This window comes from Dipodomys merriami, unplaced genomic scaffold (genome assembly GCF_024711535.1).
Source record: "Dipodomys merriami isolate MVZ:Mamm:240054 unplaced genomic scaffold, mDipMer1.0.p SCAF_174, whole genome shotgun sequence".
Classification (NCBI taxonomy): Eukaryota; Metazoa; Chordata; class Mammalia; order Rodentia; family Heteromyidae; genus Dipodomys; species Dipodomys merriami.
The window spans coordinates 1303946-1320351 of NW_027203093.1; the positions used below are offsets into that span (position 1 = coordinate 1303946).

General features: G+C 60.3%; 2 protein-coding genes across 2 annotated transcripts; one reads left to right on the forward strand and one right to left on the reverse strand.

Annotated features, from left to right (window-relative positions):
• Positions 1-7120: 7120 nt before the first annotated feature.
• LOC138829560 (cytochrome P450 11B1, mitochondrial-like) lies at positions 7121-12459 on the reverse strand. Its single transcript, XM_070025909.1, has 9 exons — positions 12215-12459; positions 11689-11844; positions 10027-10226; positions 9718-9921; positions 9359-9513; positions 8039-8205; positions 7650-7728; positions 7380-7568; positions 7121-7249 (listed from the first exon to the last, which is right to left on the reverse strand). Exons 1-9 carry the CDS (start codon positions 12457-12459, stop codon positions 7121-7123), a joined length of 1524 nt encoding a protein of 507 aa, XP_069882010.1.
• A 1053-nt stretch (positions 12460-13512) lies between these two features.
• LOC138829545 (short transmembrane mitochondrial protein 1) lies at positions 13513-14179 on the forward strand. Its single transcript, XM_070025893.1, has one exon. It carries the CDS (start codon positions 13581-13583, stop codon positions 13722-13724), a length of 144 nt encoding a protein of 47 aa, XP_069881994.1. The 5' UTR covers positions 13513-13580; the 3' UTR covers positions 13725-14179.
• Positions 14180-16406: the final 2227 nt, after the last annotated feature.

A 16406-nucleotide genomic window follows, 5' to 3' on the forward strand; every position in this document is an offset into this window, starting at 1 on the left:
TAATAATCAATGAAAATAGTTTCTTCTGACACCCAAGTATTTCATCTTGACCAACTGTCTGTGCCACCCAATGCCAGAACTTTCCTCACTGTTCCATTCCTGGACTCTTGACACACCGGGACCTGTGCTTGTTATAGGTGCTCTACCACTGGAACCAGTGGCTACTTTTCAGGTAGACTGTTTTTTCCAGAGGCAGCATGAGATGGAGATCCCCACCCTAAGGTGGGGAGACAGGGAGAACCCCCCTAGCGGGCTTGTGTGTTGAGATGGGGATCTTGCTAGCTGTTTTGCCCAGGCTGACTTTGAACTCTGATCCTCGTGATCCACTTATGAGCAGCTGGGATGGAACACATGGGTGAAGCCCTGCCCAGCCCTCAAGACTCCTCCTGAAGGCGGCCTCTCTGAGGGCCTGGTACTCTCCCTTAGTGTGTTGCTCTCGGCAGGTACTAGATGCTCTCCACCACATGCACCACACCTCCACTTGCAGCCTTTTGCTGCACTGATTTTTCTGCCTGGCTGGCGTGGAAGTCTGACCCTCAGATGTGTTCCTTTTCCTGGACTGAGGAGGCATTAGAGGGCTCCTCGTGCCTGGATGCGGTCACTGTGCTGGCCCTGGGTGACCCCTCCAAGCTGGACGCTGCCCAGGGCGGTGGGGATGCAACTGCGTGACCCCCCCCAGGACTCTTACTCATGGCGACAATAATGCAGTTGCTCTCCCCAATTGTACAGTTGCGTGGGTTCAGGCACCCGAAGTCGTTCTCTAACTCACAAACGTGGCACAGCACTGACTGGCCTGAAATGAAGAAGAGGTAGACTGAGGCAGACCCCTGCTGCAGGGTCTCGCTCCAGCCACAGCCCCCCTCCCACCAGTGTCCGTCCCCGTCCCGTCCCCCGGCCTGCCTGCCTGGAACTGCCGGGACTGCAGGCGTCAGGCCCGCGTCCCGGCGGGGTCCGCCCCCCCTCCAACGGCCGCCCCAGGCCCGGCAGACTCACCCAGGGGCAGGCTCACCGCCAGGACGAAGGCCAGCAGGGTCACCGGCTCCATGCTGGGCTGTCTGAGGAGGGGCGGGGGTCAGCGCCGCCCGCAGGACCCCCTTACCCCTGCCCGCATCCCCCCGCCCCGCGGGCTCCCACTGCCCCCGCCCCCCGCTCCACGGGTCCCCCCGCCCCGCGGGCTCCCACTGCCCCCGCCCCCCGCTCCACGGGTCCCCCAGCCCCGCGGGCTCCCACTGGCTCCCGCACCCGAGTCCCCCCCGCCCCGCGGGCTCCCACTGCCCCCGCCCCTGAGTCCCCCCGCCCCGCGGGCTCCCACTGCCCCCGCCCCTGAGTCCCCCCGCCCCGCGGGCTCCCACTGGCTCCCGCACCCGAGTCCCCCCCCGCCCCCCGCCCCGCAGGTCCCCCGGGCCCCGCCCCCCGCCCCGCAGGTCCCCCGACCCCACCCCCCGCCCCCCGCCGGCCTGTTCTCCCCCCCAGCTGCCCGCGGGTCCCCCAGCCCCCCGTCCCGCGGGCTATCCCCCCCAGTACCCCGACCCCCGACCCCCACAGACCCCCACCGCCCCTCCGTGTCTCCCAGCCCCTGCCCACCTGCGGTCGGCTGGTCTTGGTCGGTGAGGGTCGGTCGGTCGGTCCGTCCCGGGCTGTCTGTCCGGGGTCCCGGGCTGTCTGTCCAGGGTCGGGGGCTGTCTGTCCGGGTTGGTGTCCGGATCCAGAGTCCTTGTGGTCTGTGCACCGCACCTGCGCTCCCCTGGCGCCGCCCCCTCCCAGGCCGGCACAGCTTCTGGAAGGTTCGCCAGCCAGCCCAGCCCCCCGCGCGGGCCCCGGGGAGGGGAACGGCCGTCCGGGAACTCTCCAGAAGGACCCCCCCCCCCCCGCGTCGTCGTCCTCAGTCCCCGCTCAGGCTCAGGCCGGCGGTGCGCAGGGTGGCGGCGTCCGCGCCTCCAGCCGCGCCCGGCCCCCGCGTTCCCGAGGCCACGCGCCCGGCCCGCGGCGGGTGCCCTGCGGCCGGCTCCCCGCGCTCGACCGCCTGAGCCACGCCGCCCCTCCAGCTTCTCGCCGTTGGAGGGCTGGACGTCCGCTCCGCTGGTCTCGAGGCCCAGCCCGCGTCCTCGCCCGGCCCTGCGCGCCGGGGTGGTCCAGGCGAGCCCCGGGAGCATCCGCACGGCACCCCGCGAGCGCCGCCCGGGGTCCGGGGCCGGCTCCAGGGCCGCTGCCTGCCTTCCCCCGGTCCTGGGCCAGGGGCGGCCCTCGAGCACGTCCACCTGATGTCCACCTCCCTGGCGGCTCAGGACGGTCCCCCGCCGCCAGCTCCGAGCTCGACGCGAGTCCTCCCTCTGCCTAAAACGAGAGTCCTGGGGTCAGCCCCCCTTCGCAGGACCCCGTCCCCGGCTGCCCTTGGCCCGCAGGCTGGCGGAGAGGAAGCCGGCGGGTCACCCACCTCCAGGCCAACCGGCCCGAGCCGCGCGACAGCACCGGCAGGCCCCGAGTGGGGGCACACTCAGGGTGAGGGGGCGGGAATGGCCGCTCCCGAGCTCTCATCCTCAGGCGGCGTCCCGGGTGGAGACCCGACAGCCTCCGGGCGGCCTGGGGCGGCCTGGGGCTCAGCCCGACCGGCGGGAGGGCTGGAGGGCAGGCGCTGGCCGGACTGCAACCTGGAGGGCAGAGGCCAGGCTCCAGGAGCTATTTGCAGGTGGTGGCAAGATACAATTTCAGGCGCCAGAGGTGACCGAGGCCCCAAGGGGTCTGACAGCTTCGTGGCGGGGTCCCATCCAGGGAGGGACTCGAGGGCAGGGTGTCTGTCAGGTCCGAAGCAGGGAAGCGTTCTGCCTTTCCTTCTCTCTTCTCCATCCTCAGACGATCTCTCTTGTCGTGTCGGGCTGAAAACCTTCGGTGGTCCCGTGGCCAGCGGGGGTCAGTGGGGTGTCCAGGGCCACTCTGGCCCGCGTGCCCAGGGCAGCGGGGGCGGGCTGTCTGGTGTGGGGCCTGCACTGCCCCTGCAGGACGCTGAGTGGTTCCGGGTGTGGATGGCGGAGTCGCCCTGGACCTCTGCCCAGCGCACGTCCCAAGGCCACGTTCCCCCAGCAGCGCTTCGTCCGGCCAGCAGGGCCCTCCTGGAACCTTCCCGGGGTGGGAGCCTGGAGTCCTCCGTTCTGGAACCTTCACGCCCTTCATGGAACCTTCACCCACCGTGCTGGCTAGGCTGGCTCTTCAGGACTCAACCTGGTAGTGCCCTCCATGGAATGTTCTAGAAGGTCCAGTCTGAGCGGGTGGACAGGGCAGCAGGATACTTTGGTCTTGTTGGAGGCCCTCCCTTGGAATGCCTTTGCCTTCAACCACCCCGCTTCTCCCCGCCCCTCCCTCCCTCAGGACCCCTGGCCCCGCCCCTCCCTCCCTCAGGACCCCTGGCCCCGCCTCTAACGGCCCCTCCCTCCCACAGGACCCCTGACCCCGCCTCTCCCCGCCCCTCCCTCCCACAGGACCCCTGACCCCGCCTCTACCCGCCTCTCCCTGCTCCTCCCTGCCCCTCCCTCCCACAGGACCCCTGGCCCCACCCCTACCCACCCCTCCCTGCCTCAGGACCCCTGGCCCCGCCTCTTCCAGCCCCTCCTTCAGGGCCCCTGGCCCCGCCTCTTCCAGCCCCTCCTTCAGGACCCTGGCCCCGCCTCTCCAGCCCCTCCTTCAGGGCCCCTGACCCCGCCTCTTCCAGCCCCTCCTTCAGGACCCCTGGCCCCGCCTCTTCCAGCCCCTCCTTCAGGACTCCTGGCCCCGCCTCTCCGGCCCCTCCTTCAGGACCCCTGGCCCCACCTCTTCCAGCCCCTCCTCAGGACCCCTGGCCCCGCCTCTCCAGCCCCTCCTCAGGACCCCTGGCCCCGCCTCTCCAGCCCCTCCTTCAGGCCCCTGGCCCCGCCTCTCCTGGATCCTTCCTCAGGACCCCTGGCCCCGCCTCTTCCAGCCCCTCCTCAGGACCTCCCTGGCCCTCCCCTATTCCAGCCCTCCTTCAGGGCCCCTGGCCCCGCCTCTTCCAGCCCCTCCTTCAGGGCCCCTGGCCCCGCCTCTTCCAGCCCCTCCTTCAGGACCCCCTGGCCCCGCCTCTTCCACCCCCTCCTCAGGACTCCTGGCCCCTCCTCTTCCAGGCCCCTCTATTGACTCATGGTCCCTCCTCTTCTGGCCAATCCCTTAGAACTCCAGGCCACGCCTCTTCCGGGTCTGTGGTCAAGGCAAGTGCTCTACCTACCACTGACCCGCAGTGCCATTCCCAGTGAGTGATTTATTGGAGATCAGTCTCAAGGACTTTACTTCCTGGGCTGGCTTTGAACCGCAATCCTCAGATCTCAGCTTCCTGAGTAGCTGGGATGACAGGCATGAGCCACCGGCACCTGGCTTTTCTTTTAATTTTTAAAATTTTCATTGTAAAGATGTCCAGCGAGGTTACAGTGACATGTCAGGTATTGAGTACATTTGTTTTTTAATAGTGTCACCTCTTCCATCATTTCCCCCCATTTCTTTCCTCCCCACAGCCCTCCTCCACAAGTTGTTATGTAGTTCATTTTCAGCATAGTGTCTAGTGAGTATCACTGCTGAATTAATTCACTCTTTTTTTTTTTTTTTTGTCGGTTGTGGGGCGTGAACTCTGGGCCTGGGCTCTGTCCCTCAGCTCTTCAGCTCAAGGCAAGCACTCTACCACTTGGGCCACAGCGCCATTTCCAGTTTTCTGGTGGTTCATTGGAGATGAGTCACAAACGTTCCTGCCCGGGCTGGCCTTGAGCCATAATCCTCAGATCTCAGCCTCCTGAGTAGCTAGGACCACGGGCGTGAGCCACTGGTGCCTGCCTTTAATTCACTCTTTGTTCCACCTCTTCTGTGCTTCCCCTTCCACTCCCCAAATCAGGTAAACAAGACTAAAGAAATAAAAAACAGTGACAAAGTGGGGGAAAACAAAATAAAAAACTACCAAAAGTAAAATAAAAAACCTCGTTTCCATTTCTTGGAGTTCATCTTGATGAGCGTCATTTTATATGATCATATGCATATAGCTATTGAGCCTTTGTGATCCTCTCCTGAGAATATCCAGTCCTGTCTTATTTGTGAAGGTAGGGTCTGCCAAACTCCTCCCCACCTAGAACTGAGAGACTCGGGATCTTCACCTCCCTAGTAACTGGGATTACAGGTGGGAGCCACCAGGCCCACCTTTGGGTGTTTTTTTTGTGCTCAGGGGCTCATTCACATTCAGATACCCAGGAACAGCATATGCCAACAAAGGGGCTGTCAGGACCCCAGACCAACTGTCAGCACACAGAGGACTTCTTGGTGAGCAAAGGAGTCAGCAAGAAGAACTGCTGACTTCTCGCTGTGTGAGGGATGCTGCCAGCCACGCTGACCCAGGGACCTCCAGAGAACCCCACAGACAGGCCTGGGTCCTGAAATCAGACTGAGCATGCCCAGGCCAGCATTCCCTGCTCCTCACTCTGCTCAACCAAGGCCTTGACCCTCACCCCCAGGTGCAGAGAGGAGAGCAGGGACACATGTGGATGTCCTCCTGAAGTCCCCCATAGTCAGGGACAAGTATGCCCAGGGAGAATGGGGCTGCCTGGGCCCACCGGCACGGGGCTGGGCAGCGGTGAGGACCTGCTTCCATTTGGGCTTGACTGACTCCTATTAGCCTTTCTTGGAGAAATGAAATCCTCTGCTTTGTCCAACTAGAAAGTCTTTTTTTTTTTTTTTTTCAGAGCTTCGGACTAAACTCAGGGCCTCACACTTGCCCGGCAAGCGCTCTTCCCGAGCGGACGCCACAGCCCCTCCCTTCCCTGGAGAGTGTGCCAGCTGTAGCATTTGTACTGGCTGTCTGCTGGTGTGCCGAGTGCCTGGGATCCCCAGCACGGCACCAGAGAAGGTGATGCCTAGTGATGCCGGGCGGCAGGAGAAGAATCCAGACCAGGATGAGAAGCGGGATTTTTTGTTTTGTGTGTGTGTGTGTGTGTGTGTGTGTGTGTGTGTGTGTGTGTGTGTGTGTGTGTGTGTGTGTGTGTGAAAATACCATACAGAGGGGTTACAATTACATGGGCAAGATAATGAGTACATTTCTTATCAAGCATTGTTGCCTCCTCCTTTGTTTCCCCTTCCCATCCCTTCTCAGCTCCCTCCTCCCACTTCCCCCTTCCCCACCCCCCAAGAAGCGGGTTTGACAGAGCTGCAGGTTTGCAACTGTAGCCCTTGAGAGCAGACCACGGGAGGAGGGGAGGCGGCAGGCATGTGTGATGGACCACGGGAGGAGAGGAGGCGGCAGACATGCGTGACAGTGGACCTCAGGAGGAGGGGAGGCGGCAGGCATGCGTGATGGACCACGGGAGGAGAGGAGGCGGCAGACATGCATGGCGTGAGAGCGTGGCGTGAGGGTGGCAGCCAGTCTGCGTTGCATGCTGCTGCCTTTACTTCTGCCCGTCTCAGACTCTGCCTTACGTTGGAGCGTGTGTGTTGACCACAGGACGTGAGTGCAGAAGCTCTCTCAAAAAAGAAAATGTCAAAAAAAAGAACATGTGAGCCGAGCTCTGGACACCTGGACCTCAGGGATGGGGGCGGTGGAATGGCCTCCGAGGCACACACAGAGGCATCCGCTGCGGTCAGGCAGGGGAGAAGGTGTCTGGCACGGGACCAGGCCTGCAGCTGCGCCGTGTGCACGGCCCTTCTGCGATCCTCCTGCTCGGGCTCGGGAAGGCAGGCCCAAGCCGAGGAGTCTTAGCCTGGCTCTCAAATGCTCTGCTCCCTTTCCAAAGCCTCAAACAAACCACAACACTCATGAGGAGACATCCAAAAGATATTGGCAGGAGTGCATGATGCTGGGCAGGAGGCATGGGAGGATTTGAGGGCCAGGGCGGTCGGCAGCGTGAGAGGCCCTCTGGGAGGGGTGGGGCCAGTGTCCCGGCAGAGAGTTCTGGCTGGAGAAGTGTTCCGAGGGACTGAGGACAAAGCCAAGCTTCCTGGATTCCGCCCAGCTCTGCTGTACAGCCTGCCACTCCCCCCCCCCAACCTGGAGGGCCCTGCGGTCTCCTTTCCGCAGGGGCCTTGCAAAGCTGGGGTGGGGGGAGGAGACGGGGACAGGGCAATGGGCAGCAGGTGTTCGGGGCCCTCAGAGAGAAGAAGGGCTAGCTACAGGCCGGAAGGTCAGGAGCGGCGGGGAGACAGGCTTCAGGAGGAAGCAGTAGGTCATGGTTACATCCTCTTGCTGAAGAGTCTCCACCTGGAAGGACTTCAGCACCTAGAGCAGAGGCAGAAATTCTGTGGGATCCCCTCTTTTAGCCAGCAGGGTGCTGGCTCAGAACAGCTATGACCCCACACCCTGTTTGGGGAGCCCCTCCCCACCCCAGGCTCCACTCCGACTGGCTCACGTGATGAAGCAGCAGCACCATCTCCAACTCGGCCAGGCGCCGCCCCAGGCACTGGCGCACCCCAAAGCCGAAGGCCAGGTGGCTGAAGCGCAGCCTGCTGTCCAGCCAGCGCTGGGGGTTGTAGCGCTCAGGCCTCACGAAGACGGCCTGACTCCGGCCCATGGAGTACAGAAAAAACTGGACCACAGTCTGCACGGAGGCGAAGAAGGGGGGTCAGAGCCCCTGGAATGAGTCCCTGGCGGCGGTGGAGCCGCGGTGGGGCACACTCACCCCCGCTGGGACGTGGTAGTTCTGAAGAACCACATCGGAGTGCAGGACCCTCTCCAAGGTGACACCAATGGGGTAAAGCCTGCCAATGCGACAGCAGTCGGAAGGGGTCTGCGCCTTTCCACCCCAGGTAAGACACCCCACTCCTCTGGGCCAGCGGGTTCTGGCAGTCAGTGAGGGTTCCCCTGCTCCCCTGCCAAGGACCCCAGTTGGCCATGAGGTGCTGGATGCAGAATGGGTCGGGGGGGTCTAGCGCCCACCCCTCAAGGAGGGGGCCGGCGGGGGCGGGAGGCGGGGGGGCAGGGGGCGGGTGGTGGGTCTCTCAGCCCCAGCTCTGCTTCTCCTCCAGAGAACACAAGGGTCACCCTGCCTGGGCAGGCTGCAGGGCGTACCTCAGAGTCTCCTTGATGGCGGCCCGCAGCAGGGGCAGCTCCGAGATGGCCTTGCGGGGATCTTCGGTGATGCTGGCCGCGGCGGCCAGGCTCTCCTGCCGAAGGGCCCGCTGCACAGCGGGGTTCCGAGCCAGCTCGAAGAGCGTCATCACCAAGGGAAAGACCACCTGTGCACACCGCATGCCGAGGCTCAGAGCTGGGCTCTGCCTGGGCTCCCAGCCCCGGACCACCCAGCCCAGGATGCCCCTGCCCTGGGGAAGGGCACACGGGGAGCAGGCAGGGTCCAGGACCCCCAATCCACAGGCCGTAATGTCTGCCTAAACCCTGGGCCCTACGGCCCCACAGGCCCTTCCTTAGCCTCCTTGCGTCCTGGTTGGGGGGGTGGGAGGGGGGAGGCTTGTGGAGAGGGAAAATGGAAGCCAGGTGGGGAGACGGAATGGCAGCTACACTGCACGCCAGAGCATCCCGTGCAGAGGCGGAGAAACACATGAGGCCGGGGTCAGGACGCTTCACCAGGAGAGAGGGCGCCAGAGGTCAGGAGGCAACCTGCACTCGTGGAAGCTTCCGGTGTCCCATTCAGGGGCATTCTGGGCCTTGGATGCCCCTTCTGCCTGGCTGCCACGGGGCCCTTGACGGAGACCTCACAGACGCATGCCTCAGACCCCTCAGGTCCTGATTGGCTGAGATCTGAGGCTTGCTGAATCTCACAGGCCTCACAGCGGTCAGGAGCCTTGGGCGTGGCCTGAGTCACAGTGTGGCCACCTCAGCCCTTCTTGATCCCCAGGGTTCCTGGGCTCTGCGCATCCGTGGGCCACCCCGACCCCGTGCCCCAGGGATCTCTCCTATCACGTGGCAGGAGGCCGGGGCAGAGACTCATGCCCGCCCCACCGCCCGCCTGCCTCTCAGTCTTCAGGTCACCCGCCGCCCAGATCCTGGCTCATTGGATGTCCTTGGGCTCTGTCACCTCTTTCCCCTTTCATGGCTCTAATCTCTCAGTCCCTGCCCAGTTGGCTAAAGTCTCCTCCTGCAGGAAGCTTCCAAGAGCTGCGGCTGGAGGTTCTCTTCCCCAGTGCTGTATCCTGGCCCTGGCCTCATGTTTGTCTCCACCAGGGCTTGGACATCTGCCTTGCCTGCTCTGGTTCACACAGGGCACCTCCCTTCTCCCTCTTCTCAAGTCTTTTGTGGCTCACAGTTGAGGGCTGGGGAGGAGCCCCGGGAGTGAGGCAGCCCTCGGATGGGGACCCGGGGCGACTGTTTAGATGGACACCATCCGTGGTGAGGGGGGCTGTGGCTTGACGGTTGGGCACACGACGTTCTGACCGTGTCCACGCTGCCCACGGTGAGTTCCAGAGCATTGGCCTGGATGTCATCGAGCGGCAGGTCCCCCTGCAGCAGCATCTGCGACAGGATGCTGTCGGGGCACGCCTGGTTTCCTCGGGTGAACTCCTGGAAGGCCTCCCGGGTAGACTTGTTGACTGCAGGTGAAGGGACAGCCCTCAGGCCTTGGTTTGGGGAGGCTCCTCTCCTCTGTCCGTCCGTCACCCCGCTATTCACATCCCCTCCACCTCCCCCTGCTCCTCTCCCAGTACCTTTGAGGTCCCAGCACGTCAGAGGGCAGGGGGAGGTGGAGGGACCATCGCACCTCTGCCCTGAGGCCCTGCGGGGTTCCTGGAGCTCACCAAACTGGGAGACGAAGTCCCAGGCCTCAAAGTGCTCCTTCCACACCTGGGCGCTGGTCCAGCGGGACAGGCTCCTGGGCAGGAACATGAGCTGCCCGGTGGAGCGTATGAGTTCCTCCATGACTGGAAACATCTTCAGGCTGACAGGGCTCGGGCTGTCACCCAAGAGGCCCAGCCGCTGCCCAAACAGCATAAAGTGGCTGGCTGTGGAGACGGAGGAGCGGCTGAGGCCAAGGCAGCTCCAGCCGAGGGCCTCTTCCCCACCGCTGCCCCCCGCCAGCGCAGCCAGGCCCTCCCCACACCTCAGACCTTCCAGGGAGAAGTAGAAGAGCCTGGGCTGGACGTCCAGGGAGAGGCTGTCCCGGGCATTCTGCTGCACCTTCTTCCTCAGGGACACGGAGAAGTCCCTGGCCACCGTGTTCACCATGGGACTCAGCCTCTGGATGGCCTTGGGTGACAGCACACTTGGGTTCATCTGCATTCGGGTGAAGTGCCACTCGGGCCCATTTCTGAAGGGCAAGCAGAGCTCAAGCCACCGGCCACGTCCTGGCGCCCACAGAGCGAGCAGGGCCGGGTGACCACAGTACGGTAGATTCCCAGCCTCACCCCTTCCTCCTAACGAGGCCCTTGGGTCACTGAGGTACAGGCCAGGGGCAGGACACAGGTCTGCCGGCGTGTGCTGACTCCGTTCCTGTGAACCCACCGGCCCTGTGTCCCACACACACCATGCCTACCCTGATTCACAGGTGACCCACGCCGTGGCTTGCAGGGCAGAAGCACTGCCTGTCTCCCAAGAAGAGTTCCCATCTTCTGCAGACCAGAAAGCAAGCCTGCCTGGCCACAGCATCCACCAACCAAGCCCAGGGCACGGGGAAGCCCCATGGAGTCGTGCCGGAGAATCACAGGCAGGACGTGACTCTAAGCCCAATCCAGTGAGAACATCTACCTGATTCTGTGGCTAGTGTGCTACTGCAGATCACACACACACACACACACACACACACACACACACACACACACACACACACCCCACAAGTGTCCACACAGGACTTAAAACACATGTGTTCAAACTCATAGGCTTCACATGCGTGCGTAAGTACTGAGACCATTCAGGCACACACAGGCAACTGCACACGCAGTGACACACTTAGAGATGACATTCAATCCTACCTACACGTGCGTGCACAGTCTCACGTGTGACCTCATAGCATTCCCATAGAAATGCTAGCCACACACATACATACACACATAAGGCCTCAACACACATGGACACATGCCACCACCCCCCCCATGTCCTCGGACGCCCAAGGCCACGCTGCCCCCAAGCTGCCTGGCTCTGGTCCCTGCGAGACCCTGTCCATGAAGGCCCAGATACCAGGACTGTTTCCCTAGACAAAATCCGCTATTTGATGCAGCGTGGGGCGGCTTCCCCAGCGTGGCTGCCCCGTGCGGCTCCCCGCCCGGCACCGCTCCGTAGGGCTCCTCCACCATGACTCCCACGTGCTGGCTTCACTGCCAACCGCCCTGTCTGGAAGCAGCCACCCCACCCATGCGTTCTTCAGAACAAGGAGAATCAGCCACTCCTGCTTCCCTCACCCTTCGCTCCCAGGATCAGCAGTCACAGTAAAGGCTGCTTCATTCCTAGCAGCCCAGACCTGGGGACCCGTGCTCCCTGGTTGCAGTCCTGGGCCACTGGTCTCCATTCCCTGAGCCAGTTTCACAACCAGAAGGAAAGCAGCTCCTCACTGAGAAGAGACGTCCCCCACAGTGGGTGTGAGCCAGGCTTGCTTCATGAACAAGCTCTTCCTTCCTCCTCTTGCCTGCCCAGGGGCCATGACTTCTCTATCAAGGCCTTTGCTCCAACGCCCAGGACCACCACAGGACAGCCTCCCCCGGGCTGGGCGGGCACCCTGCTTCCACTCACACAGTCTACCCAGCCCTCCTCCCTCCTCACCCCAAGGGGCTCCTCACAGCAAGAACACGCCGCGTTTCTGCCCGCGATGCTCCCTGTGGGCCACCCAGGGCTCCATCAGCCGCCGGTGTGGATGCAAACTCTCCACCTGGTACAGCTTCTCAGCATCCTCTGGCAGCATCACCAATACGACCTGCGAACTCCCCACGTCGTACCTGCGGACGCACAGAGCTGCTGGACGCCATCCTGTCCTTCCCAGGCCTCTGCAGACCCACCCAGAGTGGCTGCTGTGGCTCTGGCCTCCTCCTGGCCTGGCCCGCACCCTGGGACCTCCCATGCGGCCCAGCGGGGCCACTCCCACCACAGTGCTCTCTGCTCTGTCTCTGCTCGGTGCGCTCCGCTTCTCTCTGTCCACCTGGAAGACTTTGGAATCCATGGCAGTGACCAGGCCCACAGCTACCCTGCTCCTCCCTTCCTCGGGCACAGGGCAGAGAGGCCCATGGCGGAGGTGTGGGTCTGGCCGGGGCCGGGGCACCCTCGGGGCTGGAGCTGCCACATCCTTAGCAGGGCAGGAGAGGCGCTCACCTGAAGATGGGCCCCAGGGCCTGGAAGAGGCGGTGCACGTCCAGGTGTCTGTTCTCGTGGCCCTGGTCCCTCCAGATCTGCAGCAGCCTCAGCCACCTGTTGCCCGGGCACTGGGGGATGGCCTCGAAGGGCAGCACCGGCTTGGGGGTGGGCGCGGCCCTGGTGCCCAGTGCCCTCGTGCTGAGCAGGTGCAGCCAGGGCCTGGCCAGCCACGCACCTGCCTTCATCCCAACGGACACTGCCATGCTGCCTCCTCCCCGTGTCGGCCCACGTTCTTTTTATCTTGCCGTGGGCCCTGCACTGCTTGGCTGATGGCGTCAGTAGAAGGACTGTCCCTGGGTCTGCCCTGGAAACGTTGTCAGGGATTGATAGATTTCCTTGGTGGGAGGTGCAGGGAAGGCTTGGCTCAGTGCCTTGTGTCTGTCTGCAAGGTCTGTGGGGGCACGCAGCAAGGGCAGAGCAGGTTCTGAACTGGATGGAAGAGGGATCCTCCTGGCCAGGAGTGGGGGCCTCAGATGAGGCTCTAGCTCTTCAGGGAGCCCTGGATTGCTTATTCCCCCTGAAGATCAGCAGCCAGACAAGCCCGATTTAACTGTAACTATCCACAGTTATGCCCTCGTTGTAAAATGGGAAGCTAGCGTAGTTTGCAGTTATCACATACAGCACTGTGTTTTCACACACATGCCCGTTGTCTAGGGGTAAGAAAGCTAAACGGCGTGCTCAGCATGGCTACGATTCTCTCGTGAGGAGCTCACAGCCCTCTCTCAGCAAGTTTTAATCACACTGCTTTTTGTTAGGTTACCATCTTGTTTCTTATCTCTGAACTACTTCTCCTGGCTAGCTAAAATTGTGTGTCCTCTGACCCGCAGCTCCCCAGACCCGCAGCTCCCCGGGCCCCAGGACCACACGTGTGGGAAGCATGAGTCTACTTAGAACTGCGTGGAACTCGCGTCTCTGGTGCTTGTCTCTGCCTTGCCTGCTTCGGTCCATTCACAGGCTGCCGGGTCCTTCCATGATGGGACAACCGTCACGTTCCAACTTGTGGTGTGTGATCGCATCTTGTTCCTCGTCCGTTCGTCCATTCGCGGGCACTCCGCTGGCTGGACGGGGTTTCGCGTCTGTATTCCTGTCCTGTACCGGCAGCTCTGTGTACGTGGGGGCATGGCTCTGCTGTTGCGCTCTTCTAGACACGCCATTGGGTTTAAAGCACAGTGTACATACACGAGAAATGGTTCCCCGCCTCTTCTGCCTGTTGGAAGGCCGTTTCTGTCAGTACAGAAGCTCCTGGGAGGTCGGGGAAGGCCGGCCGCGACCCGCGGAGGGGCTGCATCACCTTCCTGCCCGCCTGGCCTTCCCCGCCGACACCATGCTGCAGTTCCTGCTTGGATGTACTTTGGGCAACGTGGTTGGAATGTATCTGGCTCAGAACTATGATATACCAAACCTGGCTAAAAAAATTGAAGAGATCAAAAAGGACTTGGAAGCCAAGAAGAAACCCCCCAGTTCCTGAGGCACCCTCCACTCCCGCACTCACTCTGGATTCACGGGTTCTGCCCAGTCATGCTGGAGAGCCCCTTCACCTCCTGACCCAAAGCTTCTGTGCTTATCTCGTCTCAGCCATTTCTTCCTTGCTAGACCCTGGGTGTTGCCTCAGAGCAGAAAGGGGGACTCAGGCTCAGAAATCCTCTGCTTCCAACAGCCTTGTCTCTCCTGTCTTCCTTCTGTCTCCTTGGAAGGCTCTAAGACTGGAATTATGGTGCTAGATTAGCAAACAAGACCTTTAATTCGTAGTTTCTCCCCTGTTGTTTGGAGTTTCTACTATCTTTTGTCAAAAGAAAAATTGATGAGTTTTGTATAGGTGATCAGATAAAAGTAATGCTGATTTTGTAGTTTAGCAATTATGATGGGTGCTTGTTAAACACTTGTTACTAAATTTTGTTGCCTCAAAGTAATTAAAATTAATGTATAGAAAAAAAAAAAAAGAAGCTCCTGGGAGCTGCCACAACAGACCGCACAGACCAGGGTCCACAGCCACGGCCCTCGTGTCCCACGCTGCCAGCGGCCAGGCTGTGCAGGTCAGGGGTTCGGCACAGGCCTTCACGTGGGCTGGGCTCTGGGCCGCGAGTCTCCGTCCAGAGTGTCCTGTGAGGACGCGGGGCCTGCTGGGGCACTGGGCATCACCGGCCGCATCCCTCCTCAGAGCTCCGTCCCCAACACGACCACGTTGGAAGCTGCCATCTTCAAATATGGTTTGGGGAGGGGCACAACCTTTCCCAGCCCCATTTCCTATCTAGGTATTGCTGCGGAGCACTGGCTAACTGGGTAAGATTTAAATACAACTTGGTCCCTCAGGCAGGCCGCACGAAATCGGTCAGTGCTCCGGGCTGCAGCCCTGAGGTCAGAGGCACACGGCCCGATGGCCACTGCCCGCGTCAGTGGGCGGGCGGGGGGGAGGGGCGGGGGGAGGCCTCAGACTCCACGTTGGAACTTTCAACAAAGAGTCCACGTCTCTATATCCTATCAGTCCCATTTTTCTAGAGAGCTTTGTCTTAAACAAGGTGAAGTTCATCAGAAACGTATCCCCCCCGTACACATACACACCACACTATCGTCGTATTGCAGATACACTGACTGAAGAAATGACCAGAAGAATGTTTCACCCTATTAGCTGGAGGTTTCGCTACCACATGGCTCATGATGAATCGAGCACACAGGCCAGAGACGGGTGTTCAGTAGAGGACATGATAACACTACACACTACACCACCCGAGGACCAAATGCCCGCTCTACCTGGGTGTGCAGCTCTCCAGGATTCTGCAGTTGAACGCCCAAGCCTCCTCCCCCAAACACAAAGGAAAACAACGCTACCACTCCAAAATGCAAGGGAAATGAGACACTCACAAATGCAAGACATTAAACCACATGCACTTCAGATCCATGGCTACAGAATGAATTGCCATGATTAGAAATACTCTGATGCGGAACAAAATGTAAGCTAACTCGTGAGAGAAGGCGGGGAGCGGCGCTCTGGGGTCGGGAGCTTCCGCCGCTCATTCTGAACAGAGGAGCGCAAACCAGCCACATGGCTTCAGACCTCGTTCCTGCGCCGTTTTCGTGAAAGCTGTCTCTCACTCGCCTCTTTTGCTTCATTGTGAAAGGCTTTTGTGTGTTTTGTTTTATTTTTGTAGCTATGGTGAGTGCTTTGTTGGCAAATTCATGACTGTTGCAGAAAACGATTTTGTACCGAGTATCAATTTTGAATTTTGACTGACTCCGTCAGTCCTCGGGCCTCATTGGATCTCAACAGGGTGAACGCTCCCTCTTCCTGTTTGTCTTTTTTTTCTTGCCTCATTGCTGTGGCTCAGACTTTCAGTACTTTATTTGATAAGGTAGATGAAGGGGATAGCCTCAGCTCAGTCCAGAATGAGAGAAAATGCCCTCAGCTTCTTTCTACTCAGGATCAGGTTGTGGGCGGGCTTCTCAGACACAGCCCCCTTTCATGAGGAAGCCCAGTACTTCTATACCACATTTGTTTAGGTTTGTGATCAAGAAAAAAGTTTCATTGTATAAAGTATTTTTCCTGTATCTACTGAGATGATCATATGATCCTATTCTAAATTCAGCTGATTTAGTTTTGGCAGGGGCAGTGCCAGGATTTGAACCCAGGACTTACCATAGTCTGAGCAAGTGCCTCACCACTTGAGCCTTGTCTGTGTATTTGTCGTTTTGTTTTTGAGTAGGGTGGAGAGAGAACTTTGCTCAGGCTGGCTCTCAACTCCACATCTTTTACCTCCTCTTCTAGGAAACCTGGTGTTGGGAGAATGTCCCGACATGCTGGTGGACAGGCTGTCTGGACTGATGTACAATATATTAAAAGCACCTTTGAATTCCTAGGATAAACCTAACTTGTTCATGATGAACAGTTTATGTGCTTTCCGATTTCATCCGGTGCTATTTTCTGGACATTTTTGCATCTGTACTCACCATAACTATTGGTCTATAGGGGTTTTTGTTGTGGTGGTTGTTTTTACCTTGACCAATTTTGTTATCAGTGTAGTTGTGGCCACATAGAAGGATTTCAGAAGGTTCATGGTCTTGAATATGTTGCAATAATTTGACAAGAGTTAGCATTCATTTGTCTTTAGAGACTTGTTATTATTCTATGATGAAGCCATGTGTCCTAGGCTTTTCT